The sequence below is a fragment of the Gallus gallus genome, chromosome 3 (genome assembly GCF_016699485.2).
Source record: "Gallus gallus isolate bGalGal1 chromosome 3, bGalGal1.mat.broiler.GRCg7b, whole genome shotgun sequence".
Taxonomy (NCBI): Eukaryota; Metazoa; Chordata; class Aves; order Galliformes; family Phasianidae; genus Gallus; species Gallus gallus.
The window spans coordinates 15,217,117-15,240,971 of NC_052534.1; the positions used below are offsets into that span (position 1 = coordinate 15,217,117).

General features: G+C 53.6%; 1 protein-coding gene across 17 annotated transcripts in view; it reads left to right on the forward strand.

Moving 5' to 3' along the window:
* The window catches only part of RRBP1 (ribosome binding protein 1), a 36,104-nt gene extending 13,467 nt beyond the window's left edge, over window positions 1-22,637 (forward strand). For 6 of the 17 annotated variants that reach the window (XM_046938579.1, XM_040696905.2, XM_015283452.4 and 3 more), the window contains 23 exons: window positions 4,314-5,015; window positions 7,028-7,176; window positions 7,426-7,548; window positions 8,263-8,415; window positions 8,746-8,864; window positions 9,700-9,853; window positions 12,548-12,686; window positions 13,083-13,270; window positions 13,530-13,567; window positions 14,827-14,917; window positions 15,572-15,664; window positions 16,047-16,136; window positions 16,248-16,328; window positions 16,420-16,509; window positions 16,955-17,047; window positions 18,072-18,143; window positions 18,319-18,414; window positions 18,996-19,079; window positions 19,884-19,976; window positions 20,683-20,766; window positions 20,976-21,074; window positions 21,625-21,768; window positions 22,061-22,637. In XM_046938579.1, coding sequence (XP_046794535.1) covers window positions 4,334-5,015; window positions 7,028-7,176; window positions 7,426-7,548; window positions 8,263-8,415; window positions 8,746-8,864; window positions 9,700-9,853; window positions 12,548-12,686; window positions 13,083-13,270; window positions 13,530-13,567; window positions 14,827-14,917; window positions 15,572-15,664; window positions 16,047-16,136; window positions 16,248-16,328; window positions 16,420-16,509; window positions 16,955-17,047; window positions 18,072-18,143; window positions 18,319-18,414; window positions 18,996-19,079; window positions 19,884-19,976; window positions 20,683-20,766; window positions 20,976-21,074; window positions 21,625-21,768; window positions 22,061-22,099 — 2,994 coding nt within the window. In that variant the 5' untranslated portion in view covers window positions 4,314-4,333 and the 3' untranslated portion in view covers window positions 22,100-22,637. Of the gene's footprint in view, window positions 1-785; window positions 3,972-4,313; window positions 5,016-7,027; window positions 7,177-7,425; window positions 7,549-8,262; window positions 8,416-8,745; window positions 8,865-9,699; window positions 9,854-12,547; window positions 12,687-13,082; window positions 13,271-13,529; window positions 13,568-14,826; window positions 14,918-15,571; window positions 15,665-16,046; window positions 16,137-16,247; window positions 16,329-16,419; window positions 16,510-16,954; window positions 17,048-18,071; window positions 18,144-18,318; window positions 18,415-18,995; window positions 19,080-19,883; window positions 19,977-20,682; window positions 20,767-20,975; window positions 21,075-21,624; window positions 21,769-22,060 lie in introns of those variants that run through there. The other 11 variants (XM_040696913.2, XM_040696911.2, XM_046938582.1 and 8 more) reach the window with 8 other exon arrangements.
* Window positions 22,638-23,855: the final 1,218 nt, after the last annotated feature.

Sequence of the window (23,855 nt, forward strand, 5' to 3'; positions counted from 1 at the left end):
GCTGGTTGGGTGGTTTGCTGGGTGGTTGTTTGAGCAGGCGGTTGATTTGTTGGGTGGTTTTGGAGATACAAGCCCAAGGAGTTTGGCCTTTGGTCAAACTCAGGACGGGTCTCATTCTTATGGTACAGATTGTCAGTTGACAGCATGTCCCAAAGGGTGCCTGGCTCTTCTCCATCACTTCAGCCATGGTTGCTCCATTCCATTGTGAATGGAGTCCCTTCAAGTCCTTTCTAAGATATTGAAGCATTTACTTAATTTCCAGCTAGCTAACCCTCTCTGGTGCAAACAGACACTTGAGTAGTACACCCCATTTCCCTTTTGTCCCACGCAGGACCTCACAGTGAGGCCAGGAGGCGTACGTGCCCCTGTGCCCACCGTGCCGGGTGTCACTGCACGCCGCGAGCAGCTCTGGGCAAGGTTCTGTCTGTCCCAGCTCTCGGACGCACGGCTTATCAGGCTCTGCTCTAACAGCACGGAGCACATCATGCTGATCCCAGCAGCTTCCCGGGCAATCAAACCCTCTTTCTTCCCCCCCTCCCGCAAACAGCACTCGGCCAAAGGTCTGCAGAGCTGCACGCCACGGGCCGACCTGCTCAGGTCGGGCTCGCAAGCCTTTCCTTCTGACTCGGAGCCAGCCACCCTCTTGGGAGCTCCTTTACGCCTCGCCAACACCGCCAGCTCCGAGCCCGGCTTTCCCCGGCCCGGGGCCTACAGCCCCCAGGAGGCGGCGCGCCCGGCCCGCCCCCCGCGCTGAGTGGCCCCGCGGTGCGGAGCGGGGCGGGCCCGGCGCGCCCGGCGAGCGAGCGGCAGAAAGTGCCACGACTCCAGACGGGCGTGCGGCGAGCGGGGAGCGACCCGGACGGGTAGGCGGCGGCGGGGCCAGGGCGGGCGGGGGGCGCTGCGGCGGGGGAGCGCCGCTCGGAGCCGCGGGGGCGCCGCCGGGGACCCCCCTCTGCACGCGCCCCCGGCTGCCGTTGGGCTCCCCGCGGCGCAGCGGGAGGGATTCCCGCACTCCCCCGCGGCGCTGCCGGGGCGCCCCGCTCCCGGCTCGGCAGCCCCCGGCCGGCTGTCAGCGCTTCGGGGGGACCCGTCCCGCGCCCCCCACGTGCCGGGGGGTCCAGCTGCGAGGGGTCCCGTCCCGCGCCCCTCCGTCCCGCCGGGGGGGTGTCCGGCCGGGATGAATGGCCCGCGGCGTGCAGGGCGGTGCGGAATGGCGACGTGTGCAGGCGGCCGGGGAGGGGCCCGCACCGCCGGATGATGGACGCGGCTACGCCGCCTCTTCCTCCCCCGACCGACCCCTCCTGCGCTCCCCGGGCACCCCCGGGGCTCCGTGCCGCGGCCCCGGCTGTCCCGGCCGCATTCCTGTGCCCGCAGCCCGATGGGATCCCGTAAGCTGATTACCCGCGGTTACAGAAGGTCACGGCTATGAGATGATCGTGCCTTTTCCGTTCACCGCGCTAGAAAAAAAGACCTCGGGATGTCCTCCTCCTGTTGCGGCGGGGTGCGGGGAGAAACTTCAGGAGCCGCTCGCGGTTTCGTGCTCGGGAAGAAGCTGAAATCTCAGCTCGGAGCCTCGCGTGCTGGGCCGGGCAGCTGCCGGGGGAAAGCAGAGGGAGAGCACCGCTCCGCGGGCTGCACGGAGCCCGGCTCGCTGCCCTGCAGCCCCACGCACCTCTGCGCCTCCTGACTCCAGCGGGAGGTGCTTGGCCGTAGCATCGCAGCAGCCCAGCCCTTGGGTCGCAGCGTGGGAGCCGCAAGGAGCATCTTTCCCCTTCTGCTGCGCTCTCCCAGGGCAGGGCAGCCAACGCGTTCTCCTTTGGCTGTGCGGGGAAATGAGATCTCTGTGGCTCCCTGCGTGACCTGCTGGAGCTCCACGTGTGGGATGTCGGGGCTGGGCACTGCTGTGTGCTTACATCCAGCAGGGCTGAGCGTTCCCAGCTCCGCTTCCATGGAACTTCTGCTCGGAGCAAGCAGGAGTGGCTGCGTGGGGAGAGTTTCCTGGGCTGTTATCTGGGATCTGGGGTAGTTTGATGGCTAACGAGCAAAAGGCATGCTGAAGAGTTAAAGGACAGCTCTTCACGTGGGTTTGTGGAATGTGAGCTCTATTTTTTGGACGTGGAAGGCTGGTCCTGTCCGTGCACCACAGTGTGGGCATTGTGCTGTAAAAGGCCCTTGCAGGAGAAAATTGGGTGCCCTTTTGCTGTGCTCTGCATTTAAGCAGGGGACTGCTGCGGGCACCGCTGGTGGGACGGCCCAACTGCAGAATGGGGCTGCCAGGACCTGCGTCATGTTGGGCGTGAGGTTTTGGCCAGGCTCTGGAAAGGTGTTCTGGTGCCAGACTGAGGTTTGCTCTGTTTCTTCTTTTTCCCTCCTTGGCTTCACGCAGCTGCTTTTGGACGTGGTGACAGCAGCTGGTGGGGCTGGGTGGTGGTTGCCAGGAGTTGGCAATGAGCCTTCCCTAAACTGGAGCACCAAATTTGCTCTAAATGTGTATATGTGATAGCGTGGGGCTCAGGAGGGTTTATTCTTACCAACATAAGTCACTTTGTTCTGTCTTCTGACAGCTGATGGGTGCTTTGGTGTAACCCTAAAACCAGCGTTAGATCATGGATATGTGTTCTTCAGCCTCGCTTTCTATTTACTGTTGAGAAGTCCTCCCTTTTCTCCAGCAGGTTGGAACGTGTTGCCCAGAGAAGCTGTGGTACTCCATCTCTGGTGACGCTCAAGGCCACGTTGGATGGGGCCCTGGGCAACCTGAGCTGGTGGGAAGCAGCCTTACTTGTGGTAGAGGATTGGAACTGCATGATCTTTAAGTTCCCCTCCTACCTGTGCCACTCTATGAGGAATGGGCTGTTGATCCTGGTGGGGAAGATCCCAAAGCACTCTCCCTGCAGCAGAGACACCTAGCACGCTGGGGTAGGGTCTGTGTTATCCTCTGGGAGCTCGGGCAGTGCCTGTTCTGTGCAGGGTGGCTGGGTCCAGCTGGCACGCAGAGCCTCCCCTTCACTTCAGACAGGGCTGTGAGTTCTCTGCTCCGGCTGTTGGAAAGGAAGAGTCTCCCGGGTCTCTGCCTTCAGGCGCTGAGGTTTTGCAAAGATGCTGATCTCCTTAGTTTTCTTCTTCTTTTTGCCTCCTCCCCCCCAGCACCTCCTTCCCTCCCTCCTCTTCAACCCACAACCCCTTATACAGAGGAAATTCGATAATGTTTACAGTTAAGTGTGGGGATGGGAACTCCTGATAGCCAGGGGCTTTCTGCATTTTTCTGATTATATTTTGAGGCACCGGGACAAGAAACCACATCTTGGCACGTCCTGGAAAGCGCTCCGTTGCAGATGAATGGCCCAATTCAGCATCCCAGTTGGGGTTAATGAGCCAGCTCAGGGCCACGTGGAGGTTGTGCCCTGATAGGAGGAAACCGAGCGGGACAGCAGGGAAGTGATGGGCTTTAGGAGTTTGGGACGAGGTTTGATCAGGAATTGAGCAGATCAGAAATGGCAGCACCTTGCAGTGGCTGCTCTCTGCCTGCCCGGTCTCAGCATCCAATGCTGCTTGTGGCGTTTGGGTGGACAAACTGAGCCCCCTTGCCTGCCAGCTGATAGCAGAGGTGAAAGGAGAAGTGCCACATCCAGCGCTCCCTCCACAAGTCTCACTCACTTCTTCCTGCTGGCGTCTGTTGGGGAGATGAGATAGTTTATGACTGTGCCTTTTTTTTTTTTTTTTTAAGCATGAACTTCTGACTTTTACTGCTATTTGCATTTCAAGGAAATGGTTGGGACTTGGTTCTCTACATGGTGTACGTGCACACAGCCTCGGTGCTGGGTTTTCTCCCTAGGAGCAGCGGTCTGGCAGAATGTGATCACGGCACGTCCGTGCTGCAAGAGCTGTTGCAGAGTGGTTGTTTCTGCATTTGGAAGCAAACAGGGAAAGCTGCCCTACACATGCTTTCATCCTGTTTGTTAGAAGTGCCACAGGTATTGCCCTACAGTCATGCTAAAGCCATCCCTAAAGCGGGCATGCAGCAGGTGGTTGCTAGCGTCTGTGATTGCATCCCTCTTCTTTTCTTTCCAACTTTTTTGTTCTTCTGGTTGCTACCAGTGAAATTAGTTGCAGCAGTATAACTGTGAATAGGCAACATAGTGGAGGAGCATAGTGATCTGCAGCTTGGTAGCCCTCCCCACTATGTGTGAATCATAAGCATTTGTCTTCTCAGTTGCACGGTGGTATTTGAAAACACGGATGATTCTTTTAATTCCGTTGGTGAAATAATTGCATTTTTGGGGTTTTCCTCTCATTGTTGTTCTGGTGTCTTGCAGGCACAGAAGAATAAGGCAGGATGGATGTGTACGACCCTCAGACGCTGGGTGTTGTGGTCTTTGGAGGCTTTATGGTGATATCAGCCATTGGGATCTTCCTGGTGTCTACCTTCTCAATGAAGGAGACTTCTTATGAAGAAGCCTTGGCAAAGCAACGTAAGGAGCTTGAGAAGACCAACCAGCACAAAATAGAGAAAAAGAAGAAGGAAAAACCTGTTGAGAAAAAAGGAAAAGCAAAGAAAAAGGAAGAAAAACCTAATGGAAAGATACCGGAGCAGCAAGTTACTCAGGAAGTGACTGACTCTTCCAAGGACGTGGTTGTTGAACCTGCTGTGGTGCCAGAGCCCATTGCTGTTGAGTCTCCGATCGCAGCGGTGTCAGTGCCTCCCCAGGAAAAGGAGAAACCTGCTCTGTCTCCTAAGGAAAAGAGGAAGAAAGAGAAGAAGGTGGCAAAGGTAGAACCTGCTCCTAGCCCAGCACTGGCGTCTCCTCCTGCCAGTGTTCCCAAAGGCTCTCCTGTCTTGGAGGTGACCCCTAAGGAGGTGCCTGTTGTGGCTGTGCCACCAGTTGGCACGCAGCAAAGTGCTCCGGTTGTCAGCTCCGTCCCCATCAAAAAACCTGAGGCTCTTCCAACCCATGAGGAGCAGAAGCATGATGGGCCTGTCAAGAAGAAGTCTGCATCCAAGAAGAAGGCTGAACCAGGTAAGGCCAAATTCCTCTGCATGTATTCCCATTGAGTAAGCAAACAGAGCATCTTGGTACTGCTATAACAGAGCTGTCCTGTTCTGAGATTTTTTTTTTCTTCCCAGTTGGTAACAGGGCAACTGTATGAATGGTTGTGTCAGGTGAGATGGACTGTGAGTGTTGAAGTTGGTTGGGAGAAACTTGTTCTGGACTGCCTTTCTCTCTAGGAGAAGGAGGATTGAAGTCAATAACTTATTGATTTATTTTCACCCTGTAATGTGTTGCGTCCTGCTTTGGACACCCTGTGTGGTGCTTATCTCCTTGGCTCGGCACACAGACATTGGCAAGCTGTAGGTTCCTCTAGGATTCACTGTTGTATTGGGGATCTCTGAGCAGTTTTATACACCTGGAGTGAATGGGAGCTCCAGGTACTTCTCCTGGGAGAGGAGCAGCTGCCACGGTGCTGGACAGCAGGGTGGAAAACAAGGATAAGGAGCTCCTGAACTCACTGAGGTGTAAACAGGTGTAGGTATGGTTCAATAGTTGGATTCCTGCCAGTCTTTGCACCAATTTGAAGAGGTTTGGTTTGCTTTTTTTTTTTTTTTCTTGGTTGCTTTGTGGGTAAATGATTCTTGCAGGCTGAGGCACCGTGGATGGAAGATGAACTCTTATCACTTGTTCACTTGGGCAGTTTTTGGGTTGCTCTGAACATCTGTGCCTTTGGATGTGAAGTACAGGTCCTGCGTGTCTTAAAAGCCAGGACTGATGTCTTAGGTGCTCCTGTAGGGTTTTCCAAAAGAGAGCTCTTATCAGTGTTTGTGCCACGACATTGTCTGTAGCTGGACCAAAGCATTATGGACAACTTTTGGTGCCTGCTGTGGTCTCCCACTTTATCGAAGGCAGAAGCAACAAATTATCTTGTTGCGGATAAAAAACTGAAATGTTCAAAGACATCCTCAGCACTGAAACAGATGCCAAACCTGACAGGAGCAGCTTGAGGTATTCTTCTCTTGTGTGGTTTGTTTTCAGCCTCCTGCATTGCAGGAAAGCTTGTTTGCAAGTGGTTGATGTGTACTTGGACGCCAGGTCGTGGGCTTTGATAGTAGGAGCTGCTCCACTTGACACACGTGAAGGTGTACTTGATGTGCTAGTGCTGAATGAGCTGTGTTCCTGGGGCTCCAGGCAAGGAATGATCTGTATCTCCAGTGCCACGTGTCTCCTTGGGTTTGAGAAGCGGCTCAAACCTCGCTGTGCTTCCCCTTAGCAGCTCTAGCAGGGCAATGCTGTGCGAGGGCTACTTTCCTTGGGCGAAGCATGAGGTTTCCACCTCAAAATCAATCGGTGAATCGACTTGGTGTGGCATAGGCTTCCCTTTGCTGAGCAGAGCTGGGCCGAAGCAGGCTGCTCTGCTGTGCCGTGGTTTGGCAGGTTGCCCCAGTCCCGTTTGCCAGCTGTGAGGTGGTGTTTGTGTCATGCCCTCCTTGTGCAAAGATTGCTTGTGCAGTGCTGGCCGGAGATGGGTGACATTTTGCTGATAGGTTTCCTCCACCCAGCAGGACTGGGTTGAGGGTGGTGATGTGCTGTCCTGCATCCGTGCTGTCACCTGTGTGAGTTAAATGTGAGCCTGGCTCCTGAGCAGTGCAGTGTTTTGCCCCTTCTTAAACATGTTTCCCATGAGGTGCTGCCACCAGTGTGGCTGCTGGGCCCAGTTGGGCCCTGTAATGGAACTGGCCCCGGACAGCCTGGCAGAGGCCCCTGTGCCACCTACAGGGGTTGTACTGGAGTGGAATGGCCTTAATGACCACTCCTTGCCCAGCTCCGGGGACCCTAAGCTCATCCTTCATCTTAGCAGAGCAGTAGGGAATCCCAGAATCTCAGAGCGGTTGAGGTCATGAGACACCTCTGGACTGCACACATCAGGCTGGTGGTTGCTGACTTGAAGCATCAGTTTTGGGGTTGAAGCCTGCTGAGGTATTTGGATGCTCTGCCATCAACCTGACTGGTCTCAGTTCCCCCTTTTTTCTCCCTAGCACCTGCTGACTCGGATGGGCCCCTCTACCTGCCCTACAAGACGCTGGTGTCCACCATCAGCAGCATGGCATTCAGCGAAGGAGAGGCCCAGCAGCTCATCGAGATCCTGACAGAGAGAGCAGGCATCGTGCAGGACACCTGGCACACGGTAGGGCTGTGGGCACCCTCATGGCCACCCACTGCTGCTGCTTCTGCCTCTGCCTCTGCCGAGCCTTGACAGGGAGAGCTCCAAGTCTTTGGGTGGGCTGGGGGTCCTACTGACCCCACGGTTCAGTTCTGGAGGCTGGAGCTTTGTTGGAAGTCCTGTGTGAAGCGCTTTGGGTGGCTTCTGCCTGTGGAGCAAGAGAGCAAGTTTGGAGATGATGGTCCTCACTCACATGCCACCTCACACTTGCAGGCTACGCAGAAGGGTGACCCAGTTGCTGTCCTGAAGCGCCAGCTGGAAGAGAAGGAGAAGCAGCTCACTGCTGAGCAGGAGGATGCAGCTGCTGCCAGAAACAAGCTTCGGGAGTTGAGCAAGGTAAGCATTGTGCAGCCTGCCCAGCATCATGGTGGCTTGCCCCACTTTGACAAAGCATCCAGGCCACAAGCTTCTTAGTCCCCACATCTCATCCCTTTGAGACGGCCACAGCCTTTGTCCATTTGCCTCTACCTTGCTGCCAGCAGGACTAGGCGGCAGCAGGTGGGAGAGGAAGGGGCAAAGCCATCTAGCACAATTGTATGGGCTGTGTGAGACGGTGACACAACGTAGCCCAGCTGCCCAACAGTAGTCATAGGATCACAGAATGGCTTGAGTTGGAGGGGACCTTAAAGATCATCTTGTTTCAACCCCCTGCTGCAGGCAGGGTTGCTACCCGCTGGATCGAGCACTAGTTCTGCCTCTGCTAGGGGTGGTGGGTACTCTTGTTTTTTTCCTCCTGCTTTGTGCCCAAATTTTGTCTAATGAGCTGGAGAAAAAATCCATGCCATTTTACTGCTTTCTCACAGCTGGCCCACTGTGGAACAACAGTGGCATCCAGTGGCCGCGAAGCCCAAACGAAGATGCAGGTAGAAATGTAAGCGCTGAATGACTTGGCTTGAATGTGCTGCCTTGGCAGAGGGGTACCCAGGTAGCTGGTAGTGCTGAAATGGCTGAACTTCTGCATCTTCTGAATTAGGCGGCCAAGTTCTGTGTTCCTTTGTAAGTAGGAAACTGGAGCCCTGAGGACTAAGCAGGCGGCTTCTCTCCATGCAGGAACTGGCAGCTGAGAAGGCCAAGGCGGCAGCCAGTGAGAGCAAGCTGAAGGAACAGCTGGTCACCCGTGAACGGGAGATCACTGCTGTCCAGGCACGGATGCAGGCGAGCTACCAGGACCACGTTAACGAAACGCAGCAGCTCCAGGGAAAGGTAGGCTACAGGTCATCCTCCTCTTGCTGCCTAATGGCTTTTCTGGGGTTCACAGAGATGCAGAGAAGGAGAGACCTGAGGCTTGAGGAGTTGGGATTGATCCTCTGATGCTCGTTCTTCAATGTGGGCTTTACTGAACTGTGTTGCTCAAGGGGGAGTGAGTGTATGGGAGCATCTTAATGAGACATCATGTTCTGTAAGCTGTTGGTGTCTGTAGACCGAGGAAGGAGGGAAAGCTCTATGGGACATCCTTTGTGTACGTGTTCCAGGCTGAACTGGGATGTTGCATGTACCCTACAAAGCAGCATAACCTCTGTTGGGCTCCTCTAGATTCGGGCCCTGCAGGAACAGCTGGAGAACGGCCCCAACACACAGCTCGCTCGTCTGCAGCAGGAGAACTCCATCCTGAGGGATGCGCTCAACCAGGCTACCAGCCAGACAGAGAGCAAGTAAGCCCATGGCTGGGGTGGGGGCAGAGGCTAGGACTGCCATTGAGCAGCAGGGATTAGCTCCCCTTTGGGCTTGGCCTTTCCCACTTATTGAAGGGACCTCCCCCTGCAAAGCCTATTGCTGGCTGGAGGTAGGGGAGGGAGTGAGGAAGCGTTTGCCAAATGGCTTCTGGGGATAAGCCAGGGGAAATGAAGATGTCTTTCCCATGCTGTGGCTTGTGATATTGTGGGAGGGCAGGGGAAGCCCACTCTGCAGTGAGCCCAGGGCTACCTGTGCTGCTGCTTCAAGCCAGCAGGCAGTGGGAGGGAGAAAGGAGCAGGAGGCGCTGGGGCCCTTCCCTGCTTAGGTGAGCTCATACTTCCTGACCCGAGAAGAAATCCAGCTGGCCCTTTGAAATGAGTGACGATGCAGGGAGCCGAGACGTGCCTGATGCCTGTCAAACAAATATGAGCTAGATAGAAGAATTTCACACTCCTTTTTATAGAAAATATGAAATAGCTGGTGATTAACAGCGGTAAAATAATTACAGACTGGACTCCAGATGCTTAGAGAACTTCCTCTTGTGTCTGGGAACACAGATCCTCGTGTCTTCTACTTCATAAGAAAGGAATGTCTCCTGTGATTGAAATACAGCTTTTAAAAAGTGATTTGTCAACTTTCCACCCCCTCCCTGAAGGACCAGGCGGGCCCTAGAAATAGGAAAATGCAACCACTAAAATGCTTCAGGTCCTCTATCAGGCCCACAAGCCTTACTTACAGAGGTTGTGTTCCTCTGTAAGTGACACCAAGGATACTTGACTGTCCTGCGGCCTAAGAGAACCCTGCTTTTTCCAGGCAAAACGCTGAGCTGGCCAAGTTACGGCAAGAATGCAACAAGCTGATGAAAGAGCTGTCTGAAAAATCAGAGGTGCTACAGCAAGAGGAGCAGCAGAAAAAGAGCTGGGAGATCAAAGCAGCAGCGTCAGAGAAGCAGATTGAGCAGCTACAGGTCAGGCAGGCTCTGCCAGCCTGCTCCACCAGCTTGGGCTCGGTGCCTCGCAGGAGGGTCTGCGCTCACTGCAGCTCCAGCCTGGGGTGGGGGACAGCTGGCTTGAGCTAACCAGGAGTGCGGGGCTTTGCCAAATGTTTTCCCTCTGATCTTGTCTGGGTTGCTTAATCTCCATGTGTTTCTGGTCATTCTCTCTGCAAACTGCAGAGGGTTGGACAGAGAGGGAGGATTTGCCGCGAGAGCCAAGGCCTGCAGTGTTCTGGGTGTGTGACCTTAGGAGGTCTTTTTTTTTTTTTATCCAGTGGAAATGGGCAGCTACTTAGAGCAAAGTGTCACATACAGACAGCTCTTCCCCTGTGCTGGCCTTCAGAAGGGAAAGTGCTCGTGTCAGACACTGACTTCTCACCCCCTTTTCTGCGGGGAGGGTGATCGTGATGGACACTGGCTGTAAGAAACCAAAGTCAGCTGTTGAGAGACAAGGCTGTGTGCATGCTCCTGGGGGTATGCATACATGCTCTGTGCCCACGTGCATGCACACATCTTACCCTACTCAGTAAAATTGTCTCTTTCCAGGTTAGTTAGGGGCTAAGAGGCTCAGATGTCATTAAGGGTAACTGAATTGCGTGGGATCTGGGGACTTGGCTATGGAAGGAGCTCAGGGAGAGATGACTATCCACAGCTGGAAAGCAAACTGCTTTGCAGATCTCTTAATAGCCTCCCCTGTGTTAGTTTGTCACATGCATTGTGGCTTTCTTGTAGCATCACCAGCAAAGCCCAGACAGCATAAGACTTAGTTAAAAGCATTCTTCTCACACATCTGTGGAGCTGGTGTGAAGGTGGTGGGGGAAGCACAGGCTATATATGCTGCTGGTTGTACCTGGTGCTGAATGGGCAGGGAGCATCTGGCCTTGCCTCCTGGTCCCTGCGGGACCAGATATGGGCAGGCACCACCTCCTGGTGGCGACTGGAGCCTTGGAGGCAGCAGGGAGAGGAGAACTCATGAGAAGGAGGGCTTCTTCTGTAGCAGTGTCCCCTCCCCTTCTGTAGAAACCACCTGCGATGTGATGGGAAACCCGCTGGCCCACACCAGCTTGTGTCTGTGCTCATGCAGATGAGAGAGTGAGGGAGTGAACCCACAACTCTGTTTTCAGGCCTGTTAATGCTAGCACAGGAGATAGAGCTGTGGCTTTTTTGTTGTCACCAGGGTGTGGCTGGGCTGTTTGTTTCTTTGGGTGCTCAAAGGCCACCTCCCAAGCACAGACTTGGGGCAGGCTGTCGTTGGAGCGTGTTGCCAGCGTGCAGGGGAAGCATCTTCTGGTAGGACAGTGCTTGTGCTGGGGCTTGGCTAAGCCAGGATCTGGGAACAGTGTAGGCACTCAGTGTCTTGCCTCTTCATTTTCTGCATGCCTGAGGGTGCAGGTCTCCTTTCAGTGGTTCATTTTAGAGCCCCTGTTACTTTTGCAGTCAAGTAGCAGAGACAGCAAGGAGCCTGGCTGGTGATGAAAGCATGGTGCTTGTGTGAGGGCAGAGCTGCCTTAAAGCACCAACTTCTAGGCATGCTTTTAGGAGAACTTCTCAAAGGCTGTCAGCCTGTTGCATGCCTTTATACTGGTCGCATAAGCCATTGTACTATCTGCAAGGCTTCAAAGCCAGTGATGTGTTTAAGTGCCTGTGGTGATGGGGAGAATATGCTTCCCAGTGCTGCCTGGAGCTCTCAGCTGAGGACACGGTGTTAAATCCTCAGAGCAATTCTGGAAGCATCATGCACATGAGCTCTGGGCTGCTGGTTGCCTTTTCCTGTCCTCTCTGCACAAAGCATTGCAGCGGTGTGATGTGCGGAGCTGCTGGTTTTTAGCACGTGCCTCATGCTCCCCTTTCTGCCTTCCCACTCCAAGCACACATCTTGGCCTCTCCTCTGCTGCTTTCTAAGATGGAAAAAAAGTCTTCTCTGGCCCAAACCACATAAAAAAATTCCACTGCTTATGGAAACACGTGGCTGGGCGTCTGAGTCTGATGGCAGCATCAGGTCTCTACATGCTGGGCTGAGGCATCAGCTGCCTGCATGGCATCTGCTTTCTGGGAGCTAAAGATGTTGAGGATGACTTCCTTGGTGTAAGGAGCGCCTGTGATATCCTCTGTGCTGCTGGCAGGACATTCTCCTCATCTCTCTCCCCACCACATGGCAGCAGCTGTGAGTGTGGTCAGTAAATGGAGCTGTGCGGTGCCTGCCAGAATAAACCTGCAGCAGAGAAGTTCAGAGACATCGGTGCGTGCTGCTGAGCATGGGGTGTTTGGGCTCTGACATCGAATGGGGCTTTGCAAAAGGGAGGCTTCCTGCAGTGCTGTGCATTACAATGCTTTTGGGTTGGATATTAGGAAAGATTTCTTCTCAGAGGAGTGGTGAGGCAGTGGCACAGGCTGCCCAGGAAGGTGGTGGAATCACCGTCCCTGGGGGGGCTCACGAACTGTAGAGTTGTGGCAGTGAGGGACGTGGATAGTGGTGGGGATGGGTTGGTGGTTGGACATGATGATCTGATCTTAGTGGTCTTTTTCAACCTTGATGACTCTGTGTTTCTACGATCAGAGCTTTCAGAGGGTTTTCAGCACTCAGCTCCCTTGCAGACTGAGGGGAGGTTGGCACACTGGCCAGGGTGCCTGGTATCCTCTTTAAAGCCTTCTTTTTCTGCCATGCAGACTTCCCAAAGAGAAATGGAGGCGACGCTGCAGAAGAGATTGGATGAAGTAAGCGACGAGCTCCGCAAAACCCAGACCAGCTACAGGAGCCTGGTTGCAGATGCAGAAAAGGCCAAAGGGCAGCAACAGAGCATTGCTGGTGAGGACCATGAAACAGCCCAGGGATAGCTGTGGGGCATCAGGAACACAAAACAGATTCTGAACTTTTGGGGCTGGGTGTTGGATGGGGCTGTTGAGGGCAGGATGGGTAGACCTGGGGGTGAGTTTGGCTTTCTAGCATCAATACAAGCAAGACAAGGGGCTGATACATGGCTGCAGGAAGAGGCTGTGATGCTCTCCTAGGTTGCTACTCCAGTGCATCTGTCCTGTGTCACCTTGTGCTGTCTCACATGCCTTCCTGCCTATTCTATGTCCCTGGAAGGCATCCATGGCCAAGGCTTCCTTTGCCAAGAGGTGTGCTAGGGCAGGGCAGGATGAGGAGTCTCTAAGTTTGTTGCACCTACCTTAGTGTGTTTCTCTCCCTTTTCTCTGGCAGAACTGCAGGCCAAGCTGCTGAGCTCTGAAACAGAGGTCAAAAGCAAATTGCTGGAGCTGGACAGCTTGAAGGGGAAACTGCAGGAAGCCAGCTCAGAGAACACAAGGCTTCTGGAGAGAATCAAATCCATCGAAGCTCTGCTGGAAGCAGGCCGGATGAGGGAGGCAGAAGAAGACAGAGACCTGCAGGTCCTGTGCGCTTTTAATTTGGGTGAGAGGAGGAGAGGGGGATGTGTTGCTTTGTGGCAGATGTGGAAGGGATCTGCCTATGCCCAGCTGGCAGTGGGTGGTTCAGCTCTTAGCACTGGGCCCAACCAGTTGTTTTTTGCACTGTGATATTAGGATCTGTGTTATTTCTGCTAACGGAACCTTTCTGGGGTGCCACTGAAGTGGCTGATCAGTATTACTTGTCTAGGGAAGATAATGAAAGTGATTTCTCTGTTTCTAGGCAGCCAATGAAGCAGAAATGAAGCAGCTGCAGCTAAGGTATGTCTGAGTGCTCTCTAGCATATACAAATTGCTGCTTCTTCCAACTTGCTGTCTGTGCATCCCAGACTTTGCCCAGTGCTGAGCTGCGTGGGTGAGGACTTCCTGCTATCCCTGTTAGACAGCCTGGGGGGACTGTGAAGCCAGGAAGTTGAGGTGAATCCTGGTCAGTGCAGCTGTTTAAGGTATTAATTGGTTCCAGTGCTGGCCTGCTGGCTGCAAATAACTGCCAATCCATTCTGAAGTGACAATTTAATTGCTGTCTGGCACGTGAAGGTTAACTGTTCCTGTACAGCTGGCTGGGGAAGTTGTTGGGGCTGAAAGTGGATGAGGACCTGTAATGTTTCTAATGAAAGCCTGTGCTCAAAGCTGGGCTATCTGGATCAAGGGTTTGGGGGCTATTTCAGGTGAGTTTTGGATGTCTTCAGGGATGGAGGTTCACCGCCTCTCTGGGTCCCTGTTTTTCTGTTTGACATCTACTCGCATCAGAGAAAAAAGATTTCGTGGCATCTGATTGGAGTTTCCCACACCATAAACTGTGGCTGCTGCCTCTCACCCATGTGGTGAGCACCTCTGAGAAGGTTCAGGCTCTGTCTGTGGCAGAAGGAATTCTGAGGTGCTGTTGCTGCAAGCGAGCACCCAGACTTCCTCTAAAGAAGGACACCTGATCAACCTGAGGTCCTGGGACCCCAAGATATTTGAGTGATTTGTGTCAGGGACTTGAATCTCCCTTGTTCTGCTCAAGATGAGAGTCCCTCCAGGGCAGATGATGGGCCTGAGGATGTGGAGGGAAGCTGCAGGCTGCGAGGTGTCTAGCTGGTAGTGCTGATTTGTGGTTACTGGAGATAGTAGGATGATGCTTTCAAAATGCAAAGCTGTGGGCCATCTTAGCCTAACGAGCCCTGAATGGGAGCGTGTTGGGAGTGGTTCCAGTTGTATGATCCAGAGCTTGTGGCCTTTGGCTCACGTTGTTTCTTCCTCCTGTCCTAGATGTGCAGCCAGCCAACTACTTATTATTGCTGTTAAGAAAACTAGATCCCACTCCAGCATTGCCATGGTCTTTCATTTCCTGGTTTTAATCCCAACATGTGCAGCCTGCTCCCTCTGTCTCTCCATCCAAGTGCAGCTTCCCACTGCTTGTAAATCCAGGAGCAGATCCTGAATAGGGCTGTGATCCCGTACTCAGAGCTCACTGCCTGGGGTGGGAGGTGGAGGTGGAAGCTCACTCCTGCATCACGCCATGCATCATACCATTCCAGGCTCCAGGAGAAAACGGACCAGCTCTTGTCCTTGGAAAGGGAAGCAGCAGAGCTGCGAGAGGCGATGGAGCAACAGAAGACAAAAAACAACGTACGTGGAATGAACTGGGCTCAACTTTTGCTGCTCAGATTCTTTTTTCTATAAAACCCAAATCCTTGGGGTCAGAATGTTAACAGTTGCTCTCTGGTGCAGCACAGGCTTTCAGCCCCATGGAACACTACTGGGGTATCACTTTATCTGCCAGAGAGCAGGAGTGCCCTGGCAGGGTGCGTGACTCAAGTGCTTAAGCTGATGGGCTGCGTGGTTGGAGGTGTCCCTCCTCTGTCCTCCTGAGCTTAGGAGCTGTTAAGCAGAGAGATGCTGTCCAGCAGGATCAGGGCAGCTCCTCATCTCTGCTCCTTTTCCCTCTATGGCAAGGCTGCATGAGTTCTCTGGAGGCAACACTGCAGCCTTCTGCTAGGCCTGTGTCCTTTTCAGGCAGCTCTGAGGGCTGCTTTTGGAGCTCATCTCCATCCTGCTCTGTTCCCTTCCTGCAGGAAGATTTGAGCCTGATGCTTTGAGCAACTGCAGGGATGGAGGAGAAGGGAGTGCCCGTGGGTGGTGGGATGGGGAATCCTTGGCAAAAGCGGCGGGCTGCCCGTTTTCCTGAACGGAGGCTTTGAAATCCTCCGCAGTGCCAACAAGCAGCTTGGCGGCCTTCAGCGTGGTGTGTGGCAATAAGCCTTGTGTGTGTGGTCTCGGCAGGACCTTCGTGAGAAGAACTGGAAAGCAGTGGAAGCATTGACCACAGTGGAGAAGGCATGCGAGGAAAAGCTACTTGCTGCTACAAAAGCAAAGGTGAGCCAGGTATTTCTCTTCAGTAGCGGTGTTCAGTCTTCAGTCAGTGTTGCAGGGGAAGCGTTCGGCCTTCCCAGAGCCGCCAGTTGTTTGCTCTGGGCTGCCTGCCTTGTCTTAGGAGCAGTGCTGGTTTAACCTTCTTGCCACCTTCCCCAGGTCTGGTCTTGAGGGCTGTGTATCCACTACAGGTTCCCACTGGGGAACCAGGACTGTGGATGGAGGGGGAGGGATATTTCAGTGATTCTTGGAGGCAGTGTTCTCTGCTTGCTGGTTTTCCTGTGCCAGCTTACCTGTGTAGGCACAGAAAAGAAAGACTGGTGCTGGCAGCCTGGCCCACAAGTACTTGAGTCCTCCACCCCATGCCAGTGTGTCCCTCTTGCAGGAGGAGTTGGCCCACCAGCTTGATGTGCTCCAGACACGAACCAAAGAGACTCTGCTCTCTGCACTCCCAGAAGTCACTGTGTCACAGCAGGTGGGCTCCTACCATTCCAGCCCCCTTACAGAGCCTCTGCCACGTAGGAGTAACAGGCATCTAAACATTTTTTTTTCTTTTCCCCTCCTTGTCCTGTTTTTTCAAATTTAGGATTATGAGGCATGGCTACAGGAGTTTAAGGAGAAGGCTGTGAATGTGCTAAAGCAACACACAGTTATGACAGAGCCTGTGGTAAGTGAGGGGCTGGGAAGTAGAGGGGCAAGCGAGTGCTTAAGTTGCTTTTTTCTTTTCCTCATTTCTCTTTCTCCATCTCCCTTCTCAGGATTCAGCACTTAAACTGAAAGAGGCAGAGGAAGCACAGAGCACTTTACAAGCAGAATGCGAGCAGTACAGAGCTATCCTTGCAGAGACAGTAAGTTATGGCTCCTCTTAACGTGTTGGTCTTCTGCTGGAAATACAGCTCGGTTTCCCAGCAGATCGTGGGCTGCTGGTGGGCTTTGCGCAGTATGCTGGGGCTGCCATGGAGAGGATTATTCCCCATTGAGACAGGGGAAGAGGACAAGCCTGAATTTTATCCATTCTAATCAAGTTATAAACCATCCTGGATGTTGCTTGAGGCACGCTGGTACGTGCAAGGGCCCTGTTAACCAAAGTGGTTGAGATAGCTTAGGAATTGGGTGCCCCCGGCCCCACCTGGGGCACCTGATTTTGTTGCCGATGCATTGGCCCAAATGGCATTGGCTCGAATCTTTTGAGAAGAGATGGATGTTCCATGGCACCCAGCCCTGGTGGCTGCTGTGGTGCTCCATTTGGGAGGGCTGCAGGAGGCCTGGGCTCAGCTGGGGCTTTGCCAACAGGAAGGAATGCTGCGAGACCTGCAGAAGAGTGTGGAGGAGGAGGAGCAGGTGTGGAAAGCAAAGCTCACCGTCTCTGAAGAAGAACTCCAAAAGGTGCGTGCTTTGGGACATCTGGGTGTGTTGCTTGTGGAGCAGAGGGGCTGTTGGCTGCGGACTGAATGGTGGCCTTATCTGTTCCTGTCAGCTTTGGCCTCTGAGGCATGAGACCTTTCTCTTCTACCTCTTGTCACAAAATTAACAGACATGAAACTCACTTAAACCCTTCTTGCTCCCACCTCCCTGTCTGCTGGAGGAATGGGTTGCAGCTCTCTGGTACAGGCATGATCATTGGGAAACTACATTACTGCTTCAGTAATCCCAGCTCTGAAACTTGGAAGTCAGACTCAGCCCTCCTGGTGGGTGCTGGCATGGCTGAGGCAGGGCACGTGCCGTGCTTTTGGACTCCTATTTTCAGGGACTTGGCTTGCTCTCGGTATCTAGGTTGAGCTTGGCTTTGGTTGAGGTTTCAGAAAGGAGCTGAGGTCCAAGCCACGTATTGTGCATAGTTTTTGGTCCAGCTGTCTGTCTAGCTTTGGGTACCTCTCTCACTGGCTTCAAAGCCAGCTGGCTGCTGCTGAAGAGCCAGCGCTCTCCAAGTGTCTGGGGGAAAGCATGTGTCCTGAACTGCTGTGACTTAGCTGGGGTCTGGGAGAGCTTGGCTGGTCACACCTCACCTTTTCTGCTAATCTGACTTCAGTTATCTCTGACTTCACTATCCCCTTGAATGCAGAACTGAAATAATACTTCGCATGGTCTGGTTGCTCCCCATCATGTGGGTTTTCAAGTCCGCCGGGGCTGCAGAGAGGTGGGAGAGCTCTTGTACAAGCGATGTCTAATTCCCCTGCTGGCTGTCTGGCACTGAGGGCTGCGGCTGTGCTGCATGGGGATGACGTGGCTGCTGGTGTGTGTGTGTGTTGGGATGGACGTGGCAGCTGGGGCAGGCCCAGAGCAGCTCTGCCTCTCTGTGGAGAAGAGGGGAATTCTTCTGTTCACAGAATTCAGCAACCGTGATGTCCTTTTCTCAAAAATAAATCTGGGAATGCCTTCCTCCGACACTTTCTTCTTTCTCTTGGCTTAGTCACAACTCCAGTTGAAATCCCTTGAAGACATGATAGAGAAGTTGAAAGCAGAGCTGCAGAGCACTGACCAGGTAAGGTTTTTGGCCTTCTGCGTTCCTGGCATGGACGCTGGGCAGATAGGTGCTGTGCTTGGGCTGAATGGGAACCCACCTCCTGACCTACCCTGGGGAAGGTGGGCTGCAGCGTGGGATGGGTCCGGTGTGTTTGGCACCTCAACCCCCTCTGCATTCTTCCTTTTTAATCCAGCTAAAGGAATACATCTCTCTCCTGGAAGCGCAGCTGGAAAATCACTTGCAGACAGCCAGCTCTGAACGCCAAAACTACACAAAAGAAGTTGAAGGCGTAAGTGTGGCAGACGTTACTTTAAATGTTCCTTCTTCTAAGCTGGACTCACCACCCCTCCACCTTTTGGGGATCTGAGGAGTGCCCCCAGGGATTCACAGCTTTGCAAATCAGGAGAAAGTAGCTGGAGATGTTTGCTCCAGTCTGGACTGTGGGCATCTGATGTCGGGATAAGTTGGCAGGATGAGGTAGATCTATATGGAGATGCCCATTGCACCTCAATGCCTTGTGGGATTTCTATGGCTCAGGTAAGGCAGAACTGTCCCACAGTTGCCTCTTTGAGCAGCCATTAGCAAGTGATGCTGTCACTGCTTCTCTGGGATGGTGTTGCATTGTAACAACGCCTCCCTGGGCTGCAGAGCTCCAATACAAAGTACATACACAAGTTTGCCTTTTTACCTCTCTGAGGGCACCAGGGAGGTGGAGCTGGGGGGTCAGGGGGCAGCAAAATGGGATGGGGGTGGCCAGAACTGGACTTCTGTATTGCAAGATGGGCCACAGCCGCTGGGAGGTGTGGCTGGAGATAAAAGCCCAAGCCCTAATGCTCTTCCTCACCTGTGCTTCCTTTTTCTTTTCATCAGTTGAGACAGCTCTTATCAGAGTCCCAAGAGCAGCTGGAGGCAGCGAAGACAGAAACGCAGAAGCAGAGCAAGGAGCTGGCCCTGGTAAGGGGTGATGCACCACTGGGACTCATCTGCCTGCGTGCAGGACTGCTGCCTGGCCTCAGGGCAGCTCACAAACCACAACCCAGGGTTCATCTGCCTGCTGGTGCCCTGCTCCTCTCCGCAGATATGGAGGCAGGAGGAAGGCACAGCCATCTCATGGGCACGCATGGTACTCCCAGCCTTCCCCATAGTGGAGACTGATTACCCCTCACAAACACTTGGATAGGGCTTTGGGTGCTGCCTGGGGCCCTGGGTGGGATGAATTGGGTTGTGTATACCATGTGCATAGGAGTTTCTTAGAGGACTCAAAGATGGGGCTGAGTTTCTGCAGGTGAGTGGGAGAGAGGCCTGGGATAAAGGGCCAGGAGAGCCAGCAGACCTGCCATACCATAAGGGCTTTTGTTTTTTAAATCATTACTTTGGCTGTTGCTGCTTTGGATTTTAATATTGGAAATGCTTCATTCTTTGGAAGCCAGTATTGTCCGACTCACTGAACAAACCGGTGCAGCCTTTGCTCTTTGGGGGGCTTGGTGCTGGATAGTCATTAGCTTTAATCTCCTCAGCTGGGCAGCTGAACATGCTTGTGTTCGTTCAGAAGCCTTTCCTTTCGTCTGGACAGGGTTTGTTTGTTAGTACAAACATTTATCTGTCAAACTGCCCATGTTAGATGCAGAACCTACAGTGGTTTTCCCAGTGTTTCAGCTTGTGTGCAAGCAGAAGGGCTGACGAAACTGGTCTGCAGGTCCTTGTGGATCTTGTCACAGGGCAGCGTAACTGAGGCAAACTTGCTGGTCCTTCCTCCAGGTCAGGCAGCAGCTGAGTGAGATGAAGAGCCACGTGCAGGATGGAGAAGTAGCGGGGTCACAAGCTGACCTGGGCGATCCCACACCCTTTGAGGTTAGGGTGGTGAGACTGCTGCCCGCAGGGTCACTGACCCTTAACTGTGTCCCTTGTCCTGTCCCCCTGTCTCTAACTGCATGGAAAACTGCACGTGGCTTTGCTGTTGTCTCCTGTTGTGTGTGTATGGGGTCTGACAGTGGAGGCTGTGGGAAGCCGGGCCTCACTCCCTTCAGCCACACGTTGAAGGTCTTCTCTGAAGCAGGACAGGCTGCAGAAGAGGACATCTTGACATGGCTGCATGGGAACCCTTTCCAGCAGGAGCCTGGGGATTAGGATTATAGGCCCTGTGTAGGAACAGAGGCTCTGCAAATCTTACTGGAGCCGGGCTGAAGGCATTATCCACGGCTGTTCCCTTGCAGGCTAACACCTCTTGCTGGCAGCGGTGGCTGCCGCACGCTGGGCTCTGTCTCTCTCCCTTAATCCTGTTAACTGTGGAACCTTCTCTCGGGCACCGCTCTGGTGCACATGAGGATCTGCCACATACATCCTCCCGTGTCGTGCTGCTCAGGAAGCAAGCAGACTTTGGCAACGCTCAGGCTCCCCATTGCCATTCTCCCAGCTTCTGTACCCATTGCCCTTCTGTGCCCTGGGGAGAGCTCCAGGCTTTGTTTCTTCGCTATGGCCCGGCTCCCCACTGGCTCATCATCCTCATCAGCTCTCCCTTTGTTTTCTTTTCTGCTCGTTTTTCCCCCTCTCAACGCAGTTGAAAATGCAGCTGGAGCAGAATGAGGCACTGATGGAGAAGGAGCAAGAGCTGAGGCAAAAGCTGACGCGGGAGCTGGAGGAGGTGGGTGCTGAGCCGGGAGCGTGGATGGCCGGGCTCTTCCTGCTCTTGGCTGGGAAGTGCTGCCCTCGCGGTGGATGCAGTGCACCCAGCCGTCTGCTGGCGGCTCCAGAGCCCAACTCTACAGCAGGGCCAGGCCATGCTGGCTGCCAGGGGCAGGAGGTGCCCGCTGCTGTGCGCCGGTGTTTAATGAGTGTGTGTCCCCTTTCCAGGCACAAAGCTCAGCGTGCAGCTTGCAAGCAGAGCTGGAGAAGTTGAGACTGGCTGAAAATGCAGCAGCTTCGGACATGGAGGAGGCCCAGCATCTCAAGGTGATGCGGCTGTCCTGGTCCCTTGTGCTTGGTGCTGAGCCAGGAGGGCCAAAGCTATATCCAGGCAGAACTGGGGGCATGATTTATTCCCAGTTGGGATGGTGGGGCAAGGCAGATGGTTCCCAAGGAAGATACTCCCTGCTCCTGTGCTGTCTGAGCTCTGACAGGGCTGAAGGACCGCAGGCTGTGAGTCACAGCCCCTTGTTGGCCAAGCTAGGGTGATGCTCTGAGCTGACTGCCTTAGCACGTATACAGGCTGGGCTTCCCGTAGGGTGGAGGTCACAGAACCATAGAATATCCTGAGTTGGAAGGGACCCATAAGGATCACTGAGTCCAACTCCTGGCACCGCACAGCACCACCCCAATTTCAGACCCCGCGTCTGAAAGCGGTGTCCGTTTGCTCCCTGAACTCCGGCAAGCTCATTGCCATCACCCATTTTGTGGTCACTGTGCTCTGTTGAGGTTTTCAGTCCATGCTATCTCCTGGGGTTACTGGGTCCCCTGTGAGCAGGGAGGCTGAGGCACAGGGGTTCTTTTTGCTCTCATCTAGGAAAGACTTGAAAAAGAAAAAAAGCTAACAAGGGACTTGGGCCAGGCAGCAACCAAACTACAGGAGCTACTGAAGGTTACCCAGGACCAACTGGCCAAAGAGAGAGAAACGGTGAAGAAGTTGAAAGAACAACTTCATGAAAAGGTACTTGTTCCCAGCACCGGGACAGACGGCCCAGCTGTGGCAGTTGGCCATCCCTTCTGCCACTGGTGGAGGTTGCAGGAGTGTGTGTCATGTGGTGATTTAAAATGGGATGCAGTGGGGATCCTACTGCCAGAAACCATCTGGCTGGCATTGGGCAATGCCTGGGGCTGTGGTGGGTGGTGGTCACCGTTCTCCCTGCCCACAAAGGGAGATGTGGCCCATCTGCTTTATCCTACAGCGAGAATAAGGTTGGGACCCAGCTGAGTAACTCACCTCTGTTCTCCTTCTCCAGGGGGAAGAGGACAGTTCAAAGGAAGGGACTTCAGTTTGATGAGTCTGTGACCTAGAACGTACCGTTCAACTTACCAAAATGCCTTACACATTCCTAAAACAAAAATATATGCTGAGTTTATTGTAGATAAGATACAATACAAGCCATTAGTGACCCAAAACCTAGTTTTGAAACTTAAGAAAAAAAGGAAAAAAAAAAAAAAACCAGAAAAAAAAAAAAGGTAAACAGTGCAGGCGTTCATTTGTAAGAAAATCTTCATACTGTTTTGTACAACCATTCGTTCCCCTGGGTGCTGCTCTGGCCAGGCTGAGGCCAGGACATGACCCTCCTCGAACCCACGAATGTGTGAAAAGGGAAGGCTGTGTTTGTACATCAACTGGTGCAATTATTATATATATAAATATATATAGTATTTTTTTCTTTTTTCTTTCTTTTTTTTTTTTTTTTTTTTTTTGAGTGAAAGAAGTGTGAAAGTAAGACCCACGATGGAAGGAAGCCACTTGTTGATGAGTGGCTCTGGGCTCGTATCCTTCTGTGTATTTTCTGGGTGTCGATGCAATTAAAATGATGTAGTGGAGAGAGCTTGTTCCTGCTTTATTTCTCTGGTTGTTCTTCATGTTGGCAGGGCTGCTGGGCCTTGGTGTGACTGAAGGATGACCCTGCTGTGGCCAGAAGTGGATCTTTTGCTCTCCTTGCTGTGCTGTAGCAGCTCTCCCCACTGTATTTTCTCCAGTATGTGTGAAGGAGGTGCAGAGGCTGAGGCCACGGGGGGCTGCAGTGGGATGGCTGCTCCTAGGGACAGGTATGGAGGCTCCCTGCTGCTGGTGGAGGCAGCAGAGACTGCACGCAGCTGAGGCTGGTGGGCATCCCAGCCCCAGCCTCGTGGTCGAGACCTCAAGGCTGCAGTCAGTGGTGCATCAGTGGGGGCTGATGGTGTGCAGCCTCCAGCCCAGGCTCTGCTCTCTGTAACCCACCAGAACAGCACCCAGAGTGAGGCTGATGCCTCCCAGCCCAGTACCTCAGGGCTTTTGAGGTGGGGACTGTGGGCTTTTGGTGTGGAGTGGAGCTTATGCTCCTGGCTGAAGGGGGGCTGGTGGCTGCAGGCTGGTGACCTTGGGCCCCATGCACTCTGCTCCCCTTGCTTCCAGCCCTCTGAGCGCAGGAGGCCAAGTGCCTGACTTCTGCCTGGCTATAATACGCTGCTGGGAGGATGTGCTCTCTGACCCTGCCCTCACCCTGCAGCCATGATCAGCCACCAGCTTCCCCTTCTGCCTTTGGGAGGCCCTACTGATCCAGGCAGTAACAAAAAAGCAAAAACAGTAGAAACCAACCATAGGTTGGAATGAGCTCTTGAGTGTAAAGGGGTGGCCATCGTCCAAGCAGCAGTCGGTAAGGGCCCCAAAGCAGCCAGCACAGCAAAGTGATGAAACCCTTTGGTTTTTGGGTTTTGCTTTCGCAACAATCACTTCCTTTACTGTGCTTGCTTGTGCAAAACAGCACACGCTTAATGAGAGTGCACACAGGAGCAGTGAGAAAGCTCTTCAAATACACAGCCAAAGCAAGGAGGGTGGACAGCAGCATGCATGCTTGATGGTGTCCTTGGCATGGGCGACATACCGCCCTTCAGGACATCACCCAGCTGCTGTGTTTGGAAGGGAGAGAGGAGCTGGAGTTGTTAAGTAAGGCTGATGATGGAAACAGGTCTCTGGGGGCTGATGTTGAAGCTTGAGTTCAGGTGCCTGGTGTGGTACTGCTGGGATTTATGCCATGCCATGGAGCCATGATGGCAGGGGAA